At 41.1% G+C, this 16377-nt stretch overlaps 3 protein-coding genes across 4 annotated transcripts in view; all 3 read right to left on the bottom strand.

Annotated features, from left to right (window-relative positions):
- The window catches only part of GHR (growth hormone receptor), a 996322-nt gene that overhangs the window by 275559 nt on the left and 704386 nt on the right, over positions 1 to 16377 (bottom strand). The gene's annotated exons all lie outside the window — the stretch shown is intronic.
- Positions 1466 to 11295, bottom strand: FBXO4 (F-box protein 4). Its single transcript, XM_048930917.1, has 7 exons — positions 11125 to 11295; positions 10651 to 10886; positions 8168 to 8388; positions 7099 to 7174; positions 6453 to 6631; positions 5308 to 5483; positions 1466 to 3370 (listed from the first exon to the last, which is right to left on the bottom strand). The coding sequence occupies exons 1-7, from the start codon at positions 11293 to 11295 to the stop codon at positions 3281 to 3283; spliced, it is 1149 nt and encodes a 382-aa protein (XP_048786874.1). The 3' UTR covers positions 1466 to 3280.
- Positions 11645 to 14650, bottom strand: RIMOC1 (RAB7A interacting MON1-CCZ1 complex subunit 1; the record flags this gene model as incomplete). Its single annotated transcript, XM_048931735.1, is given in 7 exon segments — positions 11645 to 11941; positions 12571 to 12685; positions 12891 to 13022; positions 13412 to 13558; positions 13919 to 14025; positions 14372 to 14572; positions 14575 to 14650. Coding segments are annotated over 7 exon segments (1068 nt in total), but the record flags the coding sequence as incomplete, so codon positions are not given.

Raw genomic sequence — 16377 nt, 5'->3', positions numbered from 1 at the left:
TGGAGTGAGACACTAGCAGTAGGACTAGAGGGAATGGCCTGAAGTTGTACCAGATAAGATTCAGGTTGGGTGTTAGGAAAAAATTCTTCTCTGAAGGAAAAGTCAGACACTGGAATGGGCTGCCCAGGGAGATGGTGGAGTTACCAGCCCTTGAGGTGCTCAAGAAACATTTAAATGTTGTAATGAGGAACATGGTTTAGTGGGAAATATTGGTGGTAGGTGGATGGTTGAACTGGGTGATCTCAGAGGTCTTTTCCAATCTTGGTGGTTATACGATTCTATGAAACTTATGCGCATCATTACACTTGTAAGCTCACCAAAGTCCAGAGTTTACATAGTAATTGTTCTGCCTGAAATCTTAAAAAACTAGATCTAAACAAAATCTACAGCAATCTCTTCTGTGCAATTATCATTTGGCATGTGGCTTCTTAAATCATTCCATGGTTTATCTTTTGGCATCTGAGCTGTTCATATGCGAAGCACACGCTCTTCTCCACATTTTCCACAGCTGTATCATAGAATGACAGCATTGGAAGGGACTCACAAGGATCACCAAGTTCAACTCCTGGCTCCACAGAGGTCCACCCAAAATTCAAACCCTATTTCTGAGAGCATTACTTAAATGCCCCATGAACTGCAGCAGCTCAAGGCCATGCCCATTGCTCCAGGCAGTCTGTTCCATGCCCACCGCCCTGTGGTGCAGAGCCCTTCCCTAACCTCCATCCCTCCCCTGCACAGCTCCATGCCGTTCCCTCGGGCCCTGTCGCTGTCACACAGAGCAGAGCCCGGCGCTGCCCTCCACTCCCTGTGAGAAGCTGCAGCTGCCATCAGGCCTCCCGTCAGCTCCTCTGCTCTGGGCCCAGCACACAGGGCCCTCAGCCACTCCTCATGCACCTTGCCTCCCAGACCCTCCCCCATCTTTGTGGCCCTTCTTTGGACACACACTAAGAGTTGTGTGTCCTTTCTGTACTGTGGCACCCAAACCCACACCCGTTGCTGGAGGATAGGCTTCACAGTGTAGAGCAGAGCGGGACACCACCCTCCCTGGCATGGTCACAGTGCTGGGCCTGCAGCACTCCAGGGTACAGTATTGTTCCACTGCAGCCATACAGGCTGTCCCACCAGCTCTGAAATTCCACTGATGCAGCTGCACAAACTTCCAATTTCCTCTGTCTGTCTCCTAGGCAGCACCTTTAAAAACAATTAAGTTACTGTAAATTAATTTAACCAAAGTCCTTTAGGTTAAGGAGAACTGTGTTTTCACATTATCTTGACCTTTTAAAATGATAATGAATAAGTATCTGTTAATTAAATAATATTGTTCAATAATATTGTTTTCATTAATGGTTAACATGACAGTGACAGCTTGTTACCTGTTACAGCAGCACGGCCGTAAACATTTGTGTATGTGCAGGTATTGGGGGGGAGGTGTAATATAAAAGGAAAGAAGAATAGAAATGCCATTTAAAAAAAATAATTTATTTTTTAGAAAGTAGAAGGAGGATCTGACAGAAACAAACATTCATAGTATCTAACACAGAATCAGGATGCTGCATTCAAGTAGACAGATCACTACAGAATTATTGTGACTAGCAGGAAGTTCACATGCACCCACTGTGTGGAAATTTTTCTCCAGTTATCCATGTTTTGCATCCTACCTCAGAGGACAAAGTACACATACTCTATCAAAGCAGAGTTAGTTGCAGAATTAGTATTGTATGGCTTCCCGTAGATTTTTACTCCAAACATGCCTGGATATGAAGTCAGGGTAAAGTCCAGAAAACTGAGTTAATACAGGATAAATATGCAAGAAAGTAAGACAACACTTCCATCTTTGTACTACTTCATTAAGAGAGAGAGAGAGAGAGGGATAATTCCTAAATGGAATGTTCCTGAAATAGCTGTGTTAAGCACAAACACATACCAGATAAAGGTAGTTATAGTTGTACTTACACCATGTAGCCATTTATCTATCTAGGCACTAAAAAGTTTTTCAAGACGACTGCATTTCTATGGAGAAAGGTAAAGAAAATAAACTACAAACAAAACAGAACAAATACATTCATAGGCAAAAAAAAAGCTAAGGGAAGTCTCTGAATATTCATTCAACAATTAAAAAAAAGTCTCCTTCTCTGGAGATGTTCAAGACCTGCCTGGATGCCTACCTGTGTGACCTGCTGTAGGGAACCTGCTTTGGCAGGGGGGTTGGACTCGATGATCTCTGGAGGTCCCTTCTAACCCCTACAATTCTGTGACTCTGTGAAAAATTGTTTAAAAGGTGGAAGACCAGAAGCAGAACTGTCTCAAAAGACAACAATACAAAATACTACCATTCCAGATCTGAAGTGCTGTTTCCCTTTTTACAAAAATATTTGCAACTGTGTAGAAAATTTTAAGTCAAATATTTCACATCTGCAAATAGCAACAATTATTTGAGTAACTGACAGGTCCTTGAGCACTGAAAGATTAATCATTCCACTTAATATTCATTCATGGCAACATGTATGTCAGTTTAAACTAATTTATCTGCAGCAGAATGTTGAAGATGCTTAAGTGTTTTGTGGTGTACTGGCAAATAAGATGACAAACAAGAAACATGTGACTGACAGAAGGGATTTTACTTGTCCATTTCTGCAAATTCTGATAATTCTCCCCTAAGCACTATTTCTTATCACAGAGTTAATTACTTCAGGGGAAGGAAAAAAAAGGAGAGAAATATGTTATTCTGAAAAATATACTATTTATCTGTTAACCTACAAAAGATGAGCCAAGAGCAAGATAACAATGTAGTGTATTTTCTTTGGTCAGACAACTGTCACTGCTGAGCTCTCTCTGAATTTATATTAACTAAATAAAATAACTAAAGGCGAGATGTGTGCAATGCGACTACGCTGATAAATTAACCTAGTGTTTGGTATATTTACAGAAAAGATTAGATTATCAGATATTCTTAGGAAAGATTGCACTATGAAGGCCCTAGATTCAAAGAAGAAACTAACACAAAAAAACAAAACAAAACAAAACAAAAAAAAACCAAACAAAAAAAACAACCAAACACCCAGATACCTTTATGAAGCCAATTCTTCATCAGCTGCAGGAACCCAAGAACCCTTACTTGTTCTTCTAATTAACAATGTTAATTTTTTTTATGTGCATTGAAATATACTCTATATTTTGTTTTAAATCTTCTTTCTGATATTTCTGACTCAGGATGACATTCCCATTTCGTGTGAATTTTAAAACACAGAAGTCTCTATACAGTAAAACAAAATAAGTTCAACTATTGTGCATTTTTACAATCCGCTTCCTCCAAGAGCCATTCAATTCCACTTAGCAATCCACTTAAAGTTGCAGCTACAGTGTCCTGCACCTGTAAAAATAATAATATCACAGAATATTTTTTAAATCTCATATATTACAGTTAACAGGCAATGTAATCATATTTTAGCTGCACTCCATGTTTATCTTTAGAGTCAGAAATCTATCAAATTTACATTTTTACCACTCACTTCCAAACCCTTAGCACAAGTTTCCTGAAAGCAAGGTGCAAAATGAAAACATTTTTTAAAGAATTAATTATGAGATTCATTAGAAAAGCCCTGCATTCTTGATATTCTGGTGAATTTAATTTCAATTACTTCAATCGCTACTTGAGAACATTTTATTTACATTACAGATGAGAAGCTACTTGAAAATCCCTCTAAAAAAATGTCAACACAATTCAATTACAATTCAAGACGTATTATTTCTTTTCAGATTTTGTAATGTAGTATAAAGTGCCTATTACAGATGTTACACTGAAAAGAAAAAGCTTCTGAAGATTTTTCTTAAAGAAAGCAAAGGAAACAAATTGGAATTTCTTTTCCTACACAACATTATCAGAAAACAAGTTACACATAACTGAGCCATAATGATAAATATTCCACTTGGCACGCATGAAACAATTGGTCCAGCACTTCAGGTAAAAAAAAAAAAAAAAAAGAATTGATTTGTCAAGAACTCAAGGTTCAACAGAAGGACCAGTTCTGTTCAACATTTCTATCCGTGACTTAGATGCAGAAGTGAAATACATTCTCAGTAAGTTTGCTGTAATATCAGGAGGTGCTTTGACTCACTGAAAGCCTTGAAAAGAGATGCAGATACCTTGAACCTCCAGACAATAATCAACAGTGTGAAGTTCAACAAAAGAAATGCAGGGAACTGCTCTTGGGAGAGAGCAATGCCAGACATAGGCACACTTGGGAGTGGCTGGAAAGCGAGTCAGCAGGAAGGGATCTGGGCATGCTGGTGACAGCAGCTCAGCATGAGCCAGACAGCCAAATGGGCAAATCACATTGTTAAGGACACTGAACAGCACAGTCAGCCAGAAATGATTCTCCTGCTTCAGTTTTGGTGTGGCCTCACCTTGAATATTGTGTGCAGTTGAATAATAAAAAAAGGATGTTAAAGTACTTCACTATGACAGGCCTGGAAGGTATGTCCTGTGAGAAATTGCTGAAGACACCTGAGTAGTCCTGTAGACTGGAGAAGAGAAGGTCAGGAGGTGACCTCATTGTAGTCTATAACTTTAGAGGAGGGGAAGTGGAGAGGGAGGTGCTGGACTCTGTTTCTGAGATGATAGGATGGGAAGGGCACAGATCTATGCCAGCTGAGGTTGACTGGGCATTAGGAAACGTTTATTCACCATGAGGGTGGTATTCACCATGAGGCTGGAACAGGCCTCTGGGAGGGGTGCCTGATGCCTGCACCTGTCAGTGTTTAAGAGGCATTTGGATAATGCCCTCACTAAAATATTTTAACTTTTGGCTAGCCCTGAAGAGATCAGACAGTTGGACTAGATGGTCTCCAAAGATTCCTTTCAAATAAACCGACTAACCAAACTAGACTAAACAATTACATTCTCTCAATACATCATGCCAAACAAGTGATAGTTAAGAGACTCATGAAAAACATCAGAGAAATCCATCCTATAGTTAAGGCTTTGGGCTGAGATTCAGAAAATTTAAATTCAAATTTAACTGAATTTTCCTTAATTCCTTCAAGACCAGCACTTCACACTTCTTTCCCGTTTTGGCTCCATCTGAAGCTTCTTGTGTGGACACCTGGCCAAACCACCTTTATGGTGAGCTTGGCTAATGCTTATCTTACAGGACCAGATACACTAAATTCTTCATTTAGTTGGAGTGGTTATACAGTATTGTTGAAAGCTGTACACTTTCTTATATAGGTACAGTTCAGGAACTATAATGATCTTACATTACATTTGAGCCATCTAGAAACAGAAGACAAAGATTTAAAAGCAAGTACCATCCAGGGTCGAGGTAGCAGATTTAGTTGCAGCTGATGTGCCATATGAACACAAGGAATCCTTTCCACACCAAAATGAGAGACACAAGACAGAACTAGCAGAGGTCTGTTAGGAGGCCCAAGGGCTGGATCAATCATAGCCAAAATATGAGCCAGTTCCTCCTCACGATCATGCTCTAGGAAACAATTTTTAATAAATACATGAATATTAAATACATGTAAACCTCAAGGAGAACATTCATACATATTAATTTTCAATTGTTTTTATTTTATTTATATATTTTTTCAAGTATATAAAACAATTTTCAGGTATATAAAATATAATTTTCAAATGAGTATTAATTTTCAGACACATAAGGTCTCAGAGTTGAGGAAAGAGGACTGGAAGAAAGAGAGGCAAATTATCCAGTTTGCTACTCTCAAGGCTAGATCATCTGTATCTACACCAAACTTAGGTGTTATTTAAAGAGCTCTATAAATTACACATACAGCTTAATCAAGTCCTTAACATCACAGTGTTTTCCAGGTACCCCGCAGAGTCCAAGACTACAACAAGCCACTGAGAAATACTGACACACTATACATACAGTCTGCAGCCTCAGTATACCTCTTATTTCCTGAATTAACACTTTTCGTCCATTTAAAGCTGATGTATGTAAAGACAATTAACATGATGCTTGTTTGGACTCATCTTACTATATGACCATCCTGGTCTGGATTAATTGCATCTTACACTGCAGTCTTTCTGGTGAAGGCTCTGTTTCCAGACTGTTCCATCACTACTATCATTCCAGGTTTTCCTCCTTCCTAACCCCCAAGGTTTTTTGTTTTATTTCTGTTTAGTTTGTGTGTGTGTATATATATTTAAATTCAAATCATTTACCAGATATAGCTTAAATAACTGCCTTACCAATGTTAATTATAACCAAATCCAGGGGACATAACCCCTCACAGGAAAATAATGGAAAGTGTTTAGGATAGGTAACCTCTGAGTAAGACCTGAAGAAACAGCACTAAAGTGAAGCAATCTGAACATGGATTTTCATGTATTTCATTCTTTTCACAGATCGTTACGACATTCCAACCATCCGTAAAATACCATTCACAAAATATGAATTAAATCAAAAAAGAGAGAAGTTCCTTACTTTTATGAGCTTCTGCATTAGCAACATAAATGAATCCATCAACTACTTCGCACACCCTTTTAACTTGAGCTATTACGTTGTACTGCACAGCTTGTTGATTCCCTGCAGTGCTGTTCTGCTGGTAGAACATCTTATTCACAACAGAAGCTTGTTCTTCTCTCGCTCTCTTCCTTTCCACACTACAAGATATTAAAATATTTCAGTAGTCAGGTTAATTAAGTAGAGAATGCAAAACAAAATCTAGGCAGCATAGTAAAGTGGAAGGAAAGTATTCTAAGCCACCAAAAATTTTCATTCCCACCCATTTTTTCTACTGTATGTTTATGATGACAAGCAATTTGTGAGATGCATATGAAAATATACCCGAAAACACAAACTAGCATATGTTTATTGTCTTTTAAGGTATCAAGAGGGACAGGAGGACCTGTTATGTGTAACAAATATGCATGATAAATATATAAAATTAGGGAAATAAGTTTATTACTTCCATATGAAAATGTAGCAGCTGAAGAAGGGAAGAGAAAGAGTGAAGATATGTATTGAAGTTTCAGTTTATAAGGAGTCACATTAAAAAAAAAACCAAAACAAACATGAGATGTATGAAACAACTGAAAAATTGTGCTTTTCTGTGGAGAAGTAATCTTACCTGGTGGTTGAGTACAACGTCACAATGTTGAATTTTTGATTATTATTCATCTGAAAACTGACTCCTGATCCAATTCCTACAGGAAAGAAAGCATAAAAGACTACAAACACTTTGTCATCGAATACAATTAAGTTCCAGGTTGAAAAATGCAGTGGTGTGGTAAAATGGATACATACAAACATGCTGCTGCTAGGGGTAGTTTGCATACATTATTTCATGATGAAATTTTACACCTGCTCTAAATTGGCCACACAGACAGTTAATTTAACTAAAATAAGCAGCATTAGAAGAAAACAAGAAGGTATTTCCATACATTTAACATTTAGGGTCGAACCTAGAAAGCTAAGAGAGGAGTTAGACTTGTGTCTGTCACCCTAAACTAGCACAGAAAAGTTTCTGGACTATTTACAACAAACTGAATTGAAAATGCGAGAAAAAGGTAACTAAGAAGTTCTATTTTCGCACCATATTTTCACACCTCTTACAGTGATAATGTAATCATTCCAACTGTGCTGTGTTTAAATAAAGGAAATAAAGTTTTTGTGAGGTCTGGACGTAAGTGAAATTACAGATGTTAAAAAGAAAGTTTTTAAACTTTGTCAAAATTCCTTTTCATGGTCCTACAACTCTGGAGTTTACACTGTTTGACACTGGATGACTGAATCACATACATGATCAGTCTTGAATTCCTGCATAAAAAACACAAACCTAGTTTTTAACCACTTAACTGCAAGCAAGATCTAAAGGAAAATTTCTATTACCACAGCAATTCTGACATGGAAATTAGGATCAAAATAGAAAAAAATAACAAAATCTTGATACCTTTGATTTTTCCTTAATGAAATCATTAAATTTACTGCAGCAACAATCTTATTCTAATGCTTATTGTATTTATCCTTTTGAATAAATACATGCAGAGTTTTTTGTTTTTTTGTTTTTTTTAATCAGTATGCTTTTGAGTCTCAAGGGGGGCATTAAAAAAAAATCTTTTTCCATTTCTCCCCTGCTTTTTGTTATATGTGTTCATAAAATTAAAATTAATACAAACAATAACCATCACTATCGTTACCATGAATTCGTCTTTGAGGTAAGCCAGCCACTAGCAGGATTTCTGGGCACGTCATCATCTTTTGTACTAAAGAGTCATCCAGCTCTTCCAAACCCGGCCCAAACATAGCAAAGCGAGGTTCTGACTGAGTGACCAGCGATTGCAAAAAGGAAGCGACTGCACCATAGCGGGGGCGGCTTGATTTCAAACTTCTTCTGGTCTGGGGACAGCTTTTTTTATATCTGTGTTAAAATAGATGCAACTAGAAATTAAACACAAAATACAAAAGTGGTATTAATCAATAAACATTTATTTAGGTCCCACACTTCTCATGCTTTGTTACTTCTACAACTCAAGCAAAGGGTGAAAATGCAACGCTGAAAGTTCCAAACTGATGATTCCAGACATCACCATAAAGCAGGCAAAAGCATCAGTTCATCCAGATTCCAAACACCGACTTTTCAAACCTTTAATATAAATCTTATTGTTTATTAAAAAAAAAAAAAAAAAAAAGGAAAATTAGAAACTCCAACACTGTGCATACAGCACTGTTATGATAAGAGGTTGCATGGGGGCATGGGCAGCCTGATCTAGTGGGTGGCAACTCTGCCTACTGTAGGGGTTAGAGCTAGACGGTTTTAAAGGTCCCTTCCAACCCAACCCATTTTATGACACAATGGCAATCAGTGACAGATGGTTGCAAATATATGATGTTCTTAAGTATTCAGACCTAAGAACATTTAAATCCTATGTTCAAAATCAGAAATATGTTTTACTTCACATTCAGAGTACCTCTTTCCCATCCAAAGTGAGGATGCAGGGCAAAAAGACTGTAGAGTCTTAGTGCACTTCTTCATGAAGCAAGTTTCATGAAATCATCTTGGGAAAAAGTAACTGCAAATGAAAAACTTTTACTGCAAAGTAACTGAAGTTTAAAAAGCCACAACTGAACAATCTGTTTGTCACAGAGTTTTTGTTCAGTCATCCAAACACACTATAGAGGTTTCTGTGATTTTAAACGACACTACTTCTAATCACAGACTTTATCTTTTAGCCAGTAATCAACAGAACTAAAATGGTACTACTTGTTATTCCATGCACTCTCAATATTTACTTTTTTTTTTTCCTCCTAAGTCTTGAAAATAAAATACAAAAAGCATAAGAATCTAGAATGGCTTGAATTAGAAGAGACCTCAAGGACCAACCAGTTCCAACCCTGCCACCATAGGAAGGATCACCATCCATTAGATCAGGTTGCTCAGAGCCCCACCTAACCTGGCCTTGAACACCTCCAGGAATGGGACATCCGCAGCTTCTCTGTTCAACCTGTGCCTCACCATCCTCTAGTGTAATCCTCCCCTCTTGTGAATGCTCTTCAAGTACTGCCACAGCCTTCTCCTCTCCAGGCTGAACAAGCTGAGCTCCCTCAGCCTTTTTTCACAGGAGAGGTGCTCCAGCTCTCCAGTCATCTTCCCAGCTCTCCTGTGGATCTGGTCCAACAGTTCCACATCTTTCTTGTGCTGGGGCTGCCAGGCCTGGATGCAGTACTGCAAGTGGGGCCTTACAAGGGGAGAACAGAGGGGGACAATCATCTCTCTCTTCCCTCTGACCACACCTCTTCTGTTGCAGCGCAGGATTCTGTTGGCCAACTAGGCCACAAGTGCACAGTGCTGCCTCGTGTTCAGCTTTCCATCCACCAGAACCTGAAGACCATGCCCACAGGGGTGCTCTCAATGAGTTCCATCTCCAGCTTGTGGAGAAACATATACCTGGGACTGCCCTAACCAAAACACAGTACTACACACTTGGCCTCGCTGAACCTCGTTAGGTTCTCATGGTCCCACTTTTCAAGCTTGTTCAGGTCCCTTTGGATACCATCACCCCCTTTTGACTGTATCAAACGCACGCTCAGCTTGGTGTCATCATCAAACTTGCTAAGAGTAGACTCAGTCCCACTGTCTGTCATTGGTAACGATGTTGAATAGCACTGGTCCCAAGATGGACCCATGGGGGATAGCACTTGTGAACAGCCTCTATAGTCACGACCACAACGCCCTGGCTGTGACCTTCCAAACAGTTATCCACAGAATAGTCCAATCTCTGGCTTGAAGAAATCCATCTCTAATTCAGAGATAAGGAATAATCATTAGTTTTGCTGTATTTGAAATACTTTTTAGTACTTTTATTAAGAGTGTACTTTTCCATTGTACTTAAGAACATTTTCATCAACATCACCAGGATTTGCAGCTTCTCCTGTTTTCCTGTGGTATAGTTTACAAAAACCTCTGCTTTCTCAAAGCATCTTACATCCTGCTGAATTCCAAACGGACCAAACTGTCATACAACAGGAGATCAGATTTCCAAAACAGGCAATGGGTTTAACAACCATCAACATTTATTCAGTATCATCTTACCACACAATCTTTCTACTGGAAATATAAAACCTGTCTGTGGGCTGCTGTGCAGGGCTTGTGAATTGTATCAGAGAACAGAGAAATACTTACGCTGCCATATAATCATACAGGGCTTCATCGCTGACTTGTGAAAAGGCTTTATTAAAAATTTCTGCGGCTGGGAGAGATTTCCAATCAACAGATGTCCAAATCGGGAGATCCCGCAGGAGAAAATTCCTCCACAGCAGGGGGTCCTGCACAGCCACCCTCCAGTAACAACTCGTGCACCCCAAGCGGCACAGGTCTTGGGGAGAGAGGAAGGACATGATATACAGCTGCACGTCGATCTGCAAACAACCACAGCAGGGGGTTAGTGCTCCGGGAGCCCGACAAACCGAGCGGCGCAGAGGGAGAGTAGGACACTGGTGCCGCGCATCATGGTGCGTTATCCCTGCTGCCCGATGCGGAAGGCCTAGAGATCGCGGAGTCCTTCCCTTGCTGCAACGAGGAATTTGGGTTATTCACGCACACCGCGCCCTTACGCGGTCCCGCGCAGCGCCGGAGAAGAAGGAGGGTCTCGCTCACCGGCAGTGCCTGCAGGGCGCTCACTTCCTCCGCCGCCTCCTCGGCGCCGTCTGCGGAGCCCGGCTCGGCGGCCGCCGCACCCCGCTCCCGGCTGCCCCGCACCCAGCGCTCCCGCAGCCCGCGCAGGCGGCCGCGCACCGCCGCCTCCAGCCCGCCGCGCTCCGCCGCCATACCCCCGCGCTCCGCCGCCAGCCGCACCGCGGCCGGAGGCGGCGCCCGCCCGGGGCACGGAGGAGGACACGCCGCCGCGGCCAGCGTGGAGTTTGCGCCGTCAGCAGGCCCGCGAGGAACGTCACCCGCGATTCGATGGAGCTCTTGAACGGTGACGCGTTCCAGAAGCACTACCGCGCAGCACTTTGGACCGCCGTGCCGCGCGTTCTTTGAAGTCGTGCTTTAATGCAACTGAGTATACATTCTGTACGAGCAGGCAGGCTCGAGGCCCAGCAGGACCCAGCCTGGAGCAGACAGTCATCCTATGAGCGCTCATCACACAGCGAGCAGCTTCCAGCAGAGCAACAGCAACAATTCTAGCTGTGGGTTTTCCTGAGGTAACATAGCATCTGGTTTGCACTTGTTGTGTTCCATCCTTGGTCTTTTAAAAGTCCCTCACACACAGCAATGTACTTTGTTAACATGGTTTTGCCCAGCTCTCGGAAATCCACCAGTGCACCCTGTGATCTGCAGCCCAGCTCACTGCCAGACACTGAGTTCGTCATCTTGAGGTTCTCCTGCTTTCCCTCTCTACAGTATTTCAGTCCCCAGTAGCACATTTCTCCACTGTACATCATGGCCAGTAAGTGCGTGTCACTAAATATACCTGCAAAACACAATTTAGATCAGGTATTTCATTCTTCTCTTGTGAACAAATATACAGTTTGTCACTTTTTTCTAGTAACACAGTAATCAATGCTGGCAAAGGCAACATAAGCCTATTTGAGAGGTAGACTAAAGCACACATTTCTACAATTGTATGACTGAAGTTCCCCAGAAGAGAATGTGGATTACGGTCTTGCTCATTACTTCACCCACTTCGCCCTTTCATAATATTTAAATATTTAAGATGGGCATATAAATACTCTGCTAATTGTGTTTGCCTATTTATCCTAGAAAAGTTCCGTATTTCTTTAAATGCTGGTACGGTGAGGTATATTCATATTAGAGTACTTACGAGCCTTCCAAGTCCAGCAAAAAGATGCTATTTGAGCATTAACATTTGAACATTTTAAGCAGTAGCAGTACTTCTGCCTACTTCTCTCATATCTGTTTGGTTGTTTGTTTTTTTGTTTGTTTGTTTGTTTGCTGCTTTTGTTCTAAAAAGTGACAGTCTTTGAATGCAAATGAATTTAAAAAAAAAAACAAACATAGTAGAGATTTCATAAAGTGGAGCAGTTACAGGTGTGTGCTGTATTTTTTATTTTATTTTTTATTTTTTTATTTTTTTTTTACCTTCACTGAGTAGTCTAGCTGTGTCTTTATCTTGAAGTGAGACATCTCCATCTAAATGAAGAGGGCATCTAAAGCTAAGCATCTTCATCAGGTAATGAACTCCATCATTAAGACACTGAATATAGTTTAAAAGAAAAGGAAAAAAATTAGATAAATTCTCATTAATTTAATGATAGCCAGAAATACTTCCAGATACGAATTTCCTCAGTCTTATTTAAAAGGAGGAAAAAAAAAAAAAAGTTTTAAAAAAGAAAAGTCATGCTTTTAACTATACTTACATGCACTCATACCCTCAGAGCACTTCACAAAATCTCCTTTACCTTTTTAAATAAAGCAACGTTTCCTCTCATCCATTCGCTCCTTTCTTTTGCTCTATGGCAATACATGTAAAACAGGGCTCCTTTTCTCCAGTAAAGACATTCTACCAAGTCTGTACTAAGGACGTTGACAGGCTGAAATAAAATCCAGCAAACTGTGATAAGCCAAAAAATAAGCCATCTGAGCTATCACATACACACTCACGCATGCATATATGTTAAACGTCCCTCTTTAAAGGCTGTGCTTAACAACAGTGCTCAGTCATATGTCCAGTACTTTGCATTTATGTTGTCAAAAGTGTCTGGAATCAGGAAATGTTAGTAAGGAAAATTCTCGGCACACAAGTTACTTGAAAAATTATTTTCAGGAATCATTATTTAAATACAGCTAAAACGTATTTGTGTTGGAAAAAATTTAAGATCATTGGGGAAAAAAAAAAAAACAAGTGCTACTACCCAAATCAGATTTTTGATTTTTAAGTAATAAATAGTTAATTCTCTGGATGAATAATGTTAGTACTCACTTCTTCATTTATGCTGCATTCCCTCACTAAGTCTTCTGGGTCTGAAAGAATACAGATAAGTTCTTTAACTTTTTGTAATGAAGATTCCCCTGCAAAATCTTCATCCACAAGCTGGCTTTCCTCAAAATAGGTAATGTCTAGGACAGCCTATGGAAGCAAGAAGATACACAATGTGAAAATACCACCAGCAAACTAATCAGATGGTAGTGTGCAGTAACAAGCGCACACTTGTTACAGTTCGTAAAGGATTTCAATTTTAAAGTAATCCTTAATTTTAAAAAGTAACAAGTTAAAAGTATGGTTGTTTGCAGTTGAGGTAACTCTTCATGTCTCTTTATGTCCTACATGTCAATTCTTAACTCATCTCCCAAACCAAATAAAAGCAGACTGGCATTTTATGTGTTCTGTGTTACCACACATGCTAGGTAACACAGATCAGTTCCTGCTGTACCCTACCCTTCTCCCACACACCAAAAGCAGGCAGTTAACGTGCTTCGTATGCACTACCTGTGTGTAAAGCTGTAGAATCGTGGAATGATGTGCTTTCTCTTTCCCTTCTTTACAGAGGTCCTTCAGTCTCTCCAGAGCAGCAGAGCCCTTTGCTAAGAAGATACCTGAAGAAGAACACAGTGCCCCCTTAGCAGGGTCAGCCCTCGTGATGCGTGCAGCGGCAGACAACGCGCAGCTCTCTAGGAGGCTCTGCGCTGCTCCCCCCGCCGTCACCGACCGGAGGGCCCCGCGGGCAGCACCACACACCGCACGGGCACAGCGGCCGGCTCGGTGCCACACAGGGGCGGGCTTCAGCCTCACCACCCGCTCAACAAAGCGGCCTCAACGTTCCGCGGACCGCGGTCTCGCCCCGGGCCCTGACTCCTTATTGGCGGGAGGGCGGTGCCCTCAGCAGCTCGCCGGGGACGAGGGAAACGGCCTCCCTCTCCACTCCCTACGGCCGCCCCTCACCATCGCCGCCCGCTCCCCTCGGCGCCGCCAGCCGCCGGCCAAGCGCCTCCAGCCGCGGCCCCAGCGCGGACACCGCGTTCCCCGCCTCGGCCATTCCCCGCCGCCCGCGCTCGTCACCGCGCTCGGCACCGCCAGACGCTGAAGCTACGGGGCGCCGCCATAACCGCAGCGGCAGCGCCGTGCGCACGCGCAGCAGCTCCGGCGGACCGCGCCTTCTCTCGGGAGCTGCGGGGGATGGAGCCGCGGGGTGGCGCTACACCCTTTCCCGCCGTCAGTACGTCATGGCGGCGGCGCAGCGCTCGGGCTGTGGGGGTGTCGTTTCCGCCTGGCGGTCTCCTTGCAAGCTGCATTGTGCTCGTTCTGACAGTTATATAGCTCATCTCCCACTGCTGTACCTCCGAAGCATGGCTGCGCTTCGCCGCGGTGTCTGTAACAGAGCACCGCTGTTTGTGTACAGGCATGGATGCTTTTGCTGTTGCCTGAGTTATATGCCATACAGAAGTGCAATCAAACAGATCAAAAGCAATGCAAAAGCAAAACCAAAAGGAAAAAAATAATAATTTTGAGATTAAATCTCTTAGTGTTTCTGTGTATCCTGTTATTTAGTCCAGCACAGTCCACACCCAAATACATATTTTCATCTAAAGAACATCTGCCTTAATACTGAAAGTACGAAGGTAAATAACTGCATTAGAGGAGATAGGGCTTCATGCTTTAAATGAAATGCAGTAGTTTCCACACTGTCAGTTTTGGGACGGAGAAATGGCTGTGTGTTGGTAAGTTGCCTTCAGGTTCTTCAGATTGCTTCTTGCTTACTCCTGCTATGATTCTCATTTCAACATCCAGCTGTGACTTATGTTGCTCTCTTACTGACTTTTTTTGTTGGCAAATGAGCCTTTAATAGGGAAGGAGATATCATCTAATCTTTCAAGGTGTCACTTTTGGAGAAGCAAACAAACAAAATTAAAATGGCTGTGTGTTGACTTAATTGACAAAGGAAGCAGTATTGTTCCTCTGCCTGTACTCAAGCACTGCAGCTTATTCTACAAGTACCTGTTCCAAGACTGAAGGTATATGATTTTGTCCAAAAACTATTATCCAATGTTTCTTTAAATATGCTGTGGAATCTGTTTTTGACTTTTCTTGACAGTGGCTTGACTGAAAGAGATGATTCTGTTAATAGCAACCTGGCAAAACAGAAACTGCTACAAATTGAGAGAAGAAAAAATGCCTTCTCCAAGCTTTATTCCCTCTGGCAGGAAACCCCCAAGCTGTGTGTTGAACCTTATAGAGCTATGATGCTAGTATTCCCCATGCACCTTGCAGAGCACTTTGTTCGAAGGACTGATAAAAGAACAGATGTCTGATTATTTGAGAGAACAATTATCTCAATTTGCTTTATGTTTTAGTTTTGCCTAGAACTCGTTTTAGATAAAAGCCCCTAGATAAAAGCCATTTAGACAAATGCTGGCAATCTTTGAAGACTGTGTCTTGATTTGGGGTTTTCTACTTCTTCCCCTTCTTTTCAGGGTTGGAAAATAGTAAAATTTAGTTTCTCCAAGTTTTCTACAAAGTTAGTTGCATCCTTTCATTTTTTTTTTTTTCTATATGTTCAAGAAAAATATTATTTCTAGGTGTCTCCCAACACAAATCTTATTGAAGCAAAAAAGCTTTTCTCTATAGAATTGTTTTAGGGAATTGTTATAGCGTGATAAAAGAAGTTTCAAGTAAATGTATTTATCCAGTATTTGTGATAATTTGCTTTCTAGTGCTTCCTAATTTGGAAGATACTGTTACTAGTAAGATGTTGGCTGTTTAAAAATGGGCTCTGTTCTTACATTGGTGGAAGCACAACCAAAAGCTTCACAGTATGTAAACAGTTGTGGCTCATGCCACATACATAAGTGATAATTACAGCTATCATTTTTGTCTCAGAAATTTGTAGTTCCAAAATATTCAGTAGGTTCTGTTCTCATTGGGTATGCATTTTTTCTCATATTTATTTG

The sequence above is a fragment of the Lagopus muta genome, chromosome Z (assembly GCF_023343835.1).
Source record: "Lagopus muta isolate bLagMut1 chromosome Z, bLagMut1 primary, whole genome shotgun sequence".
In the NCBI taxonomy this organism is placed as follows: Eukaryota; Metazoa; Chordata; class Aves; order Galliformes; family Phasianidae; genus Lagopus; species Lagopus muta.
The sequence above is the reverse complement of the archived record's forward strand: the minus strand, read 5'-3'. Positions and strand labels throughout refer to the sequence as shown.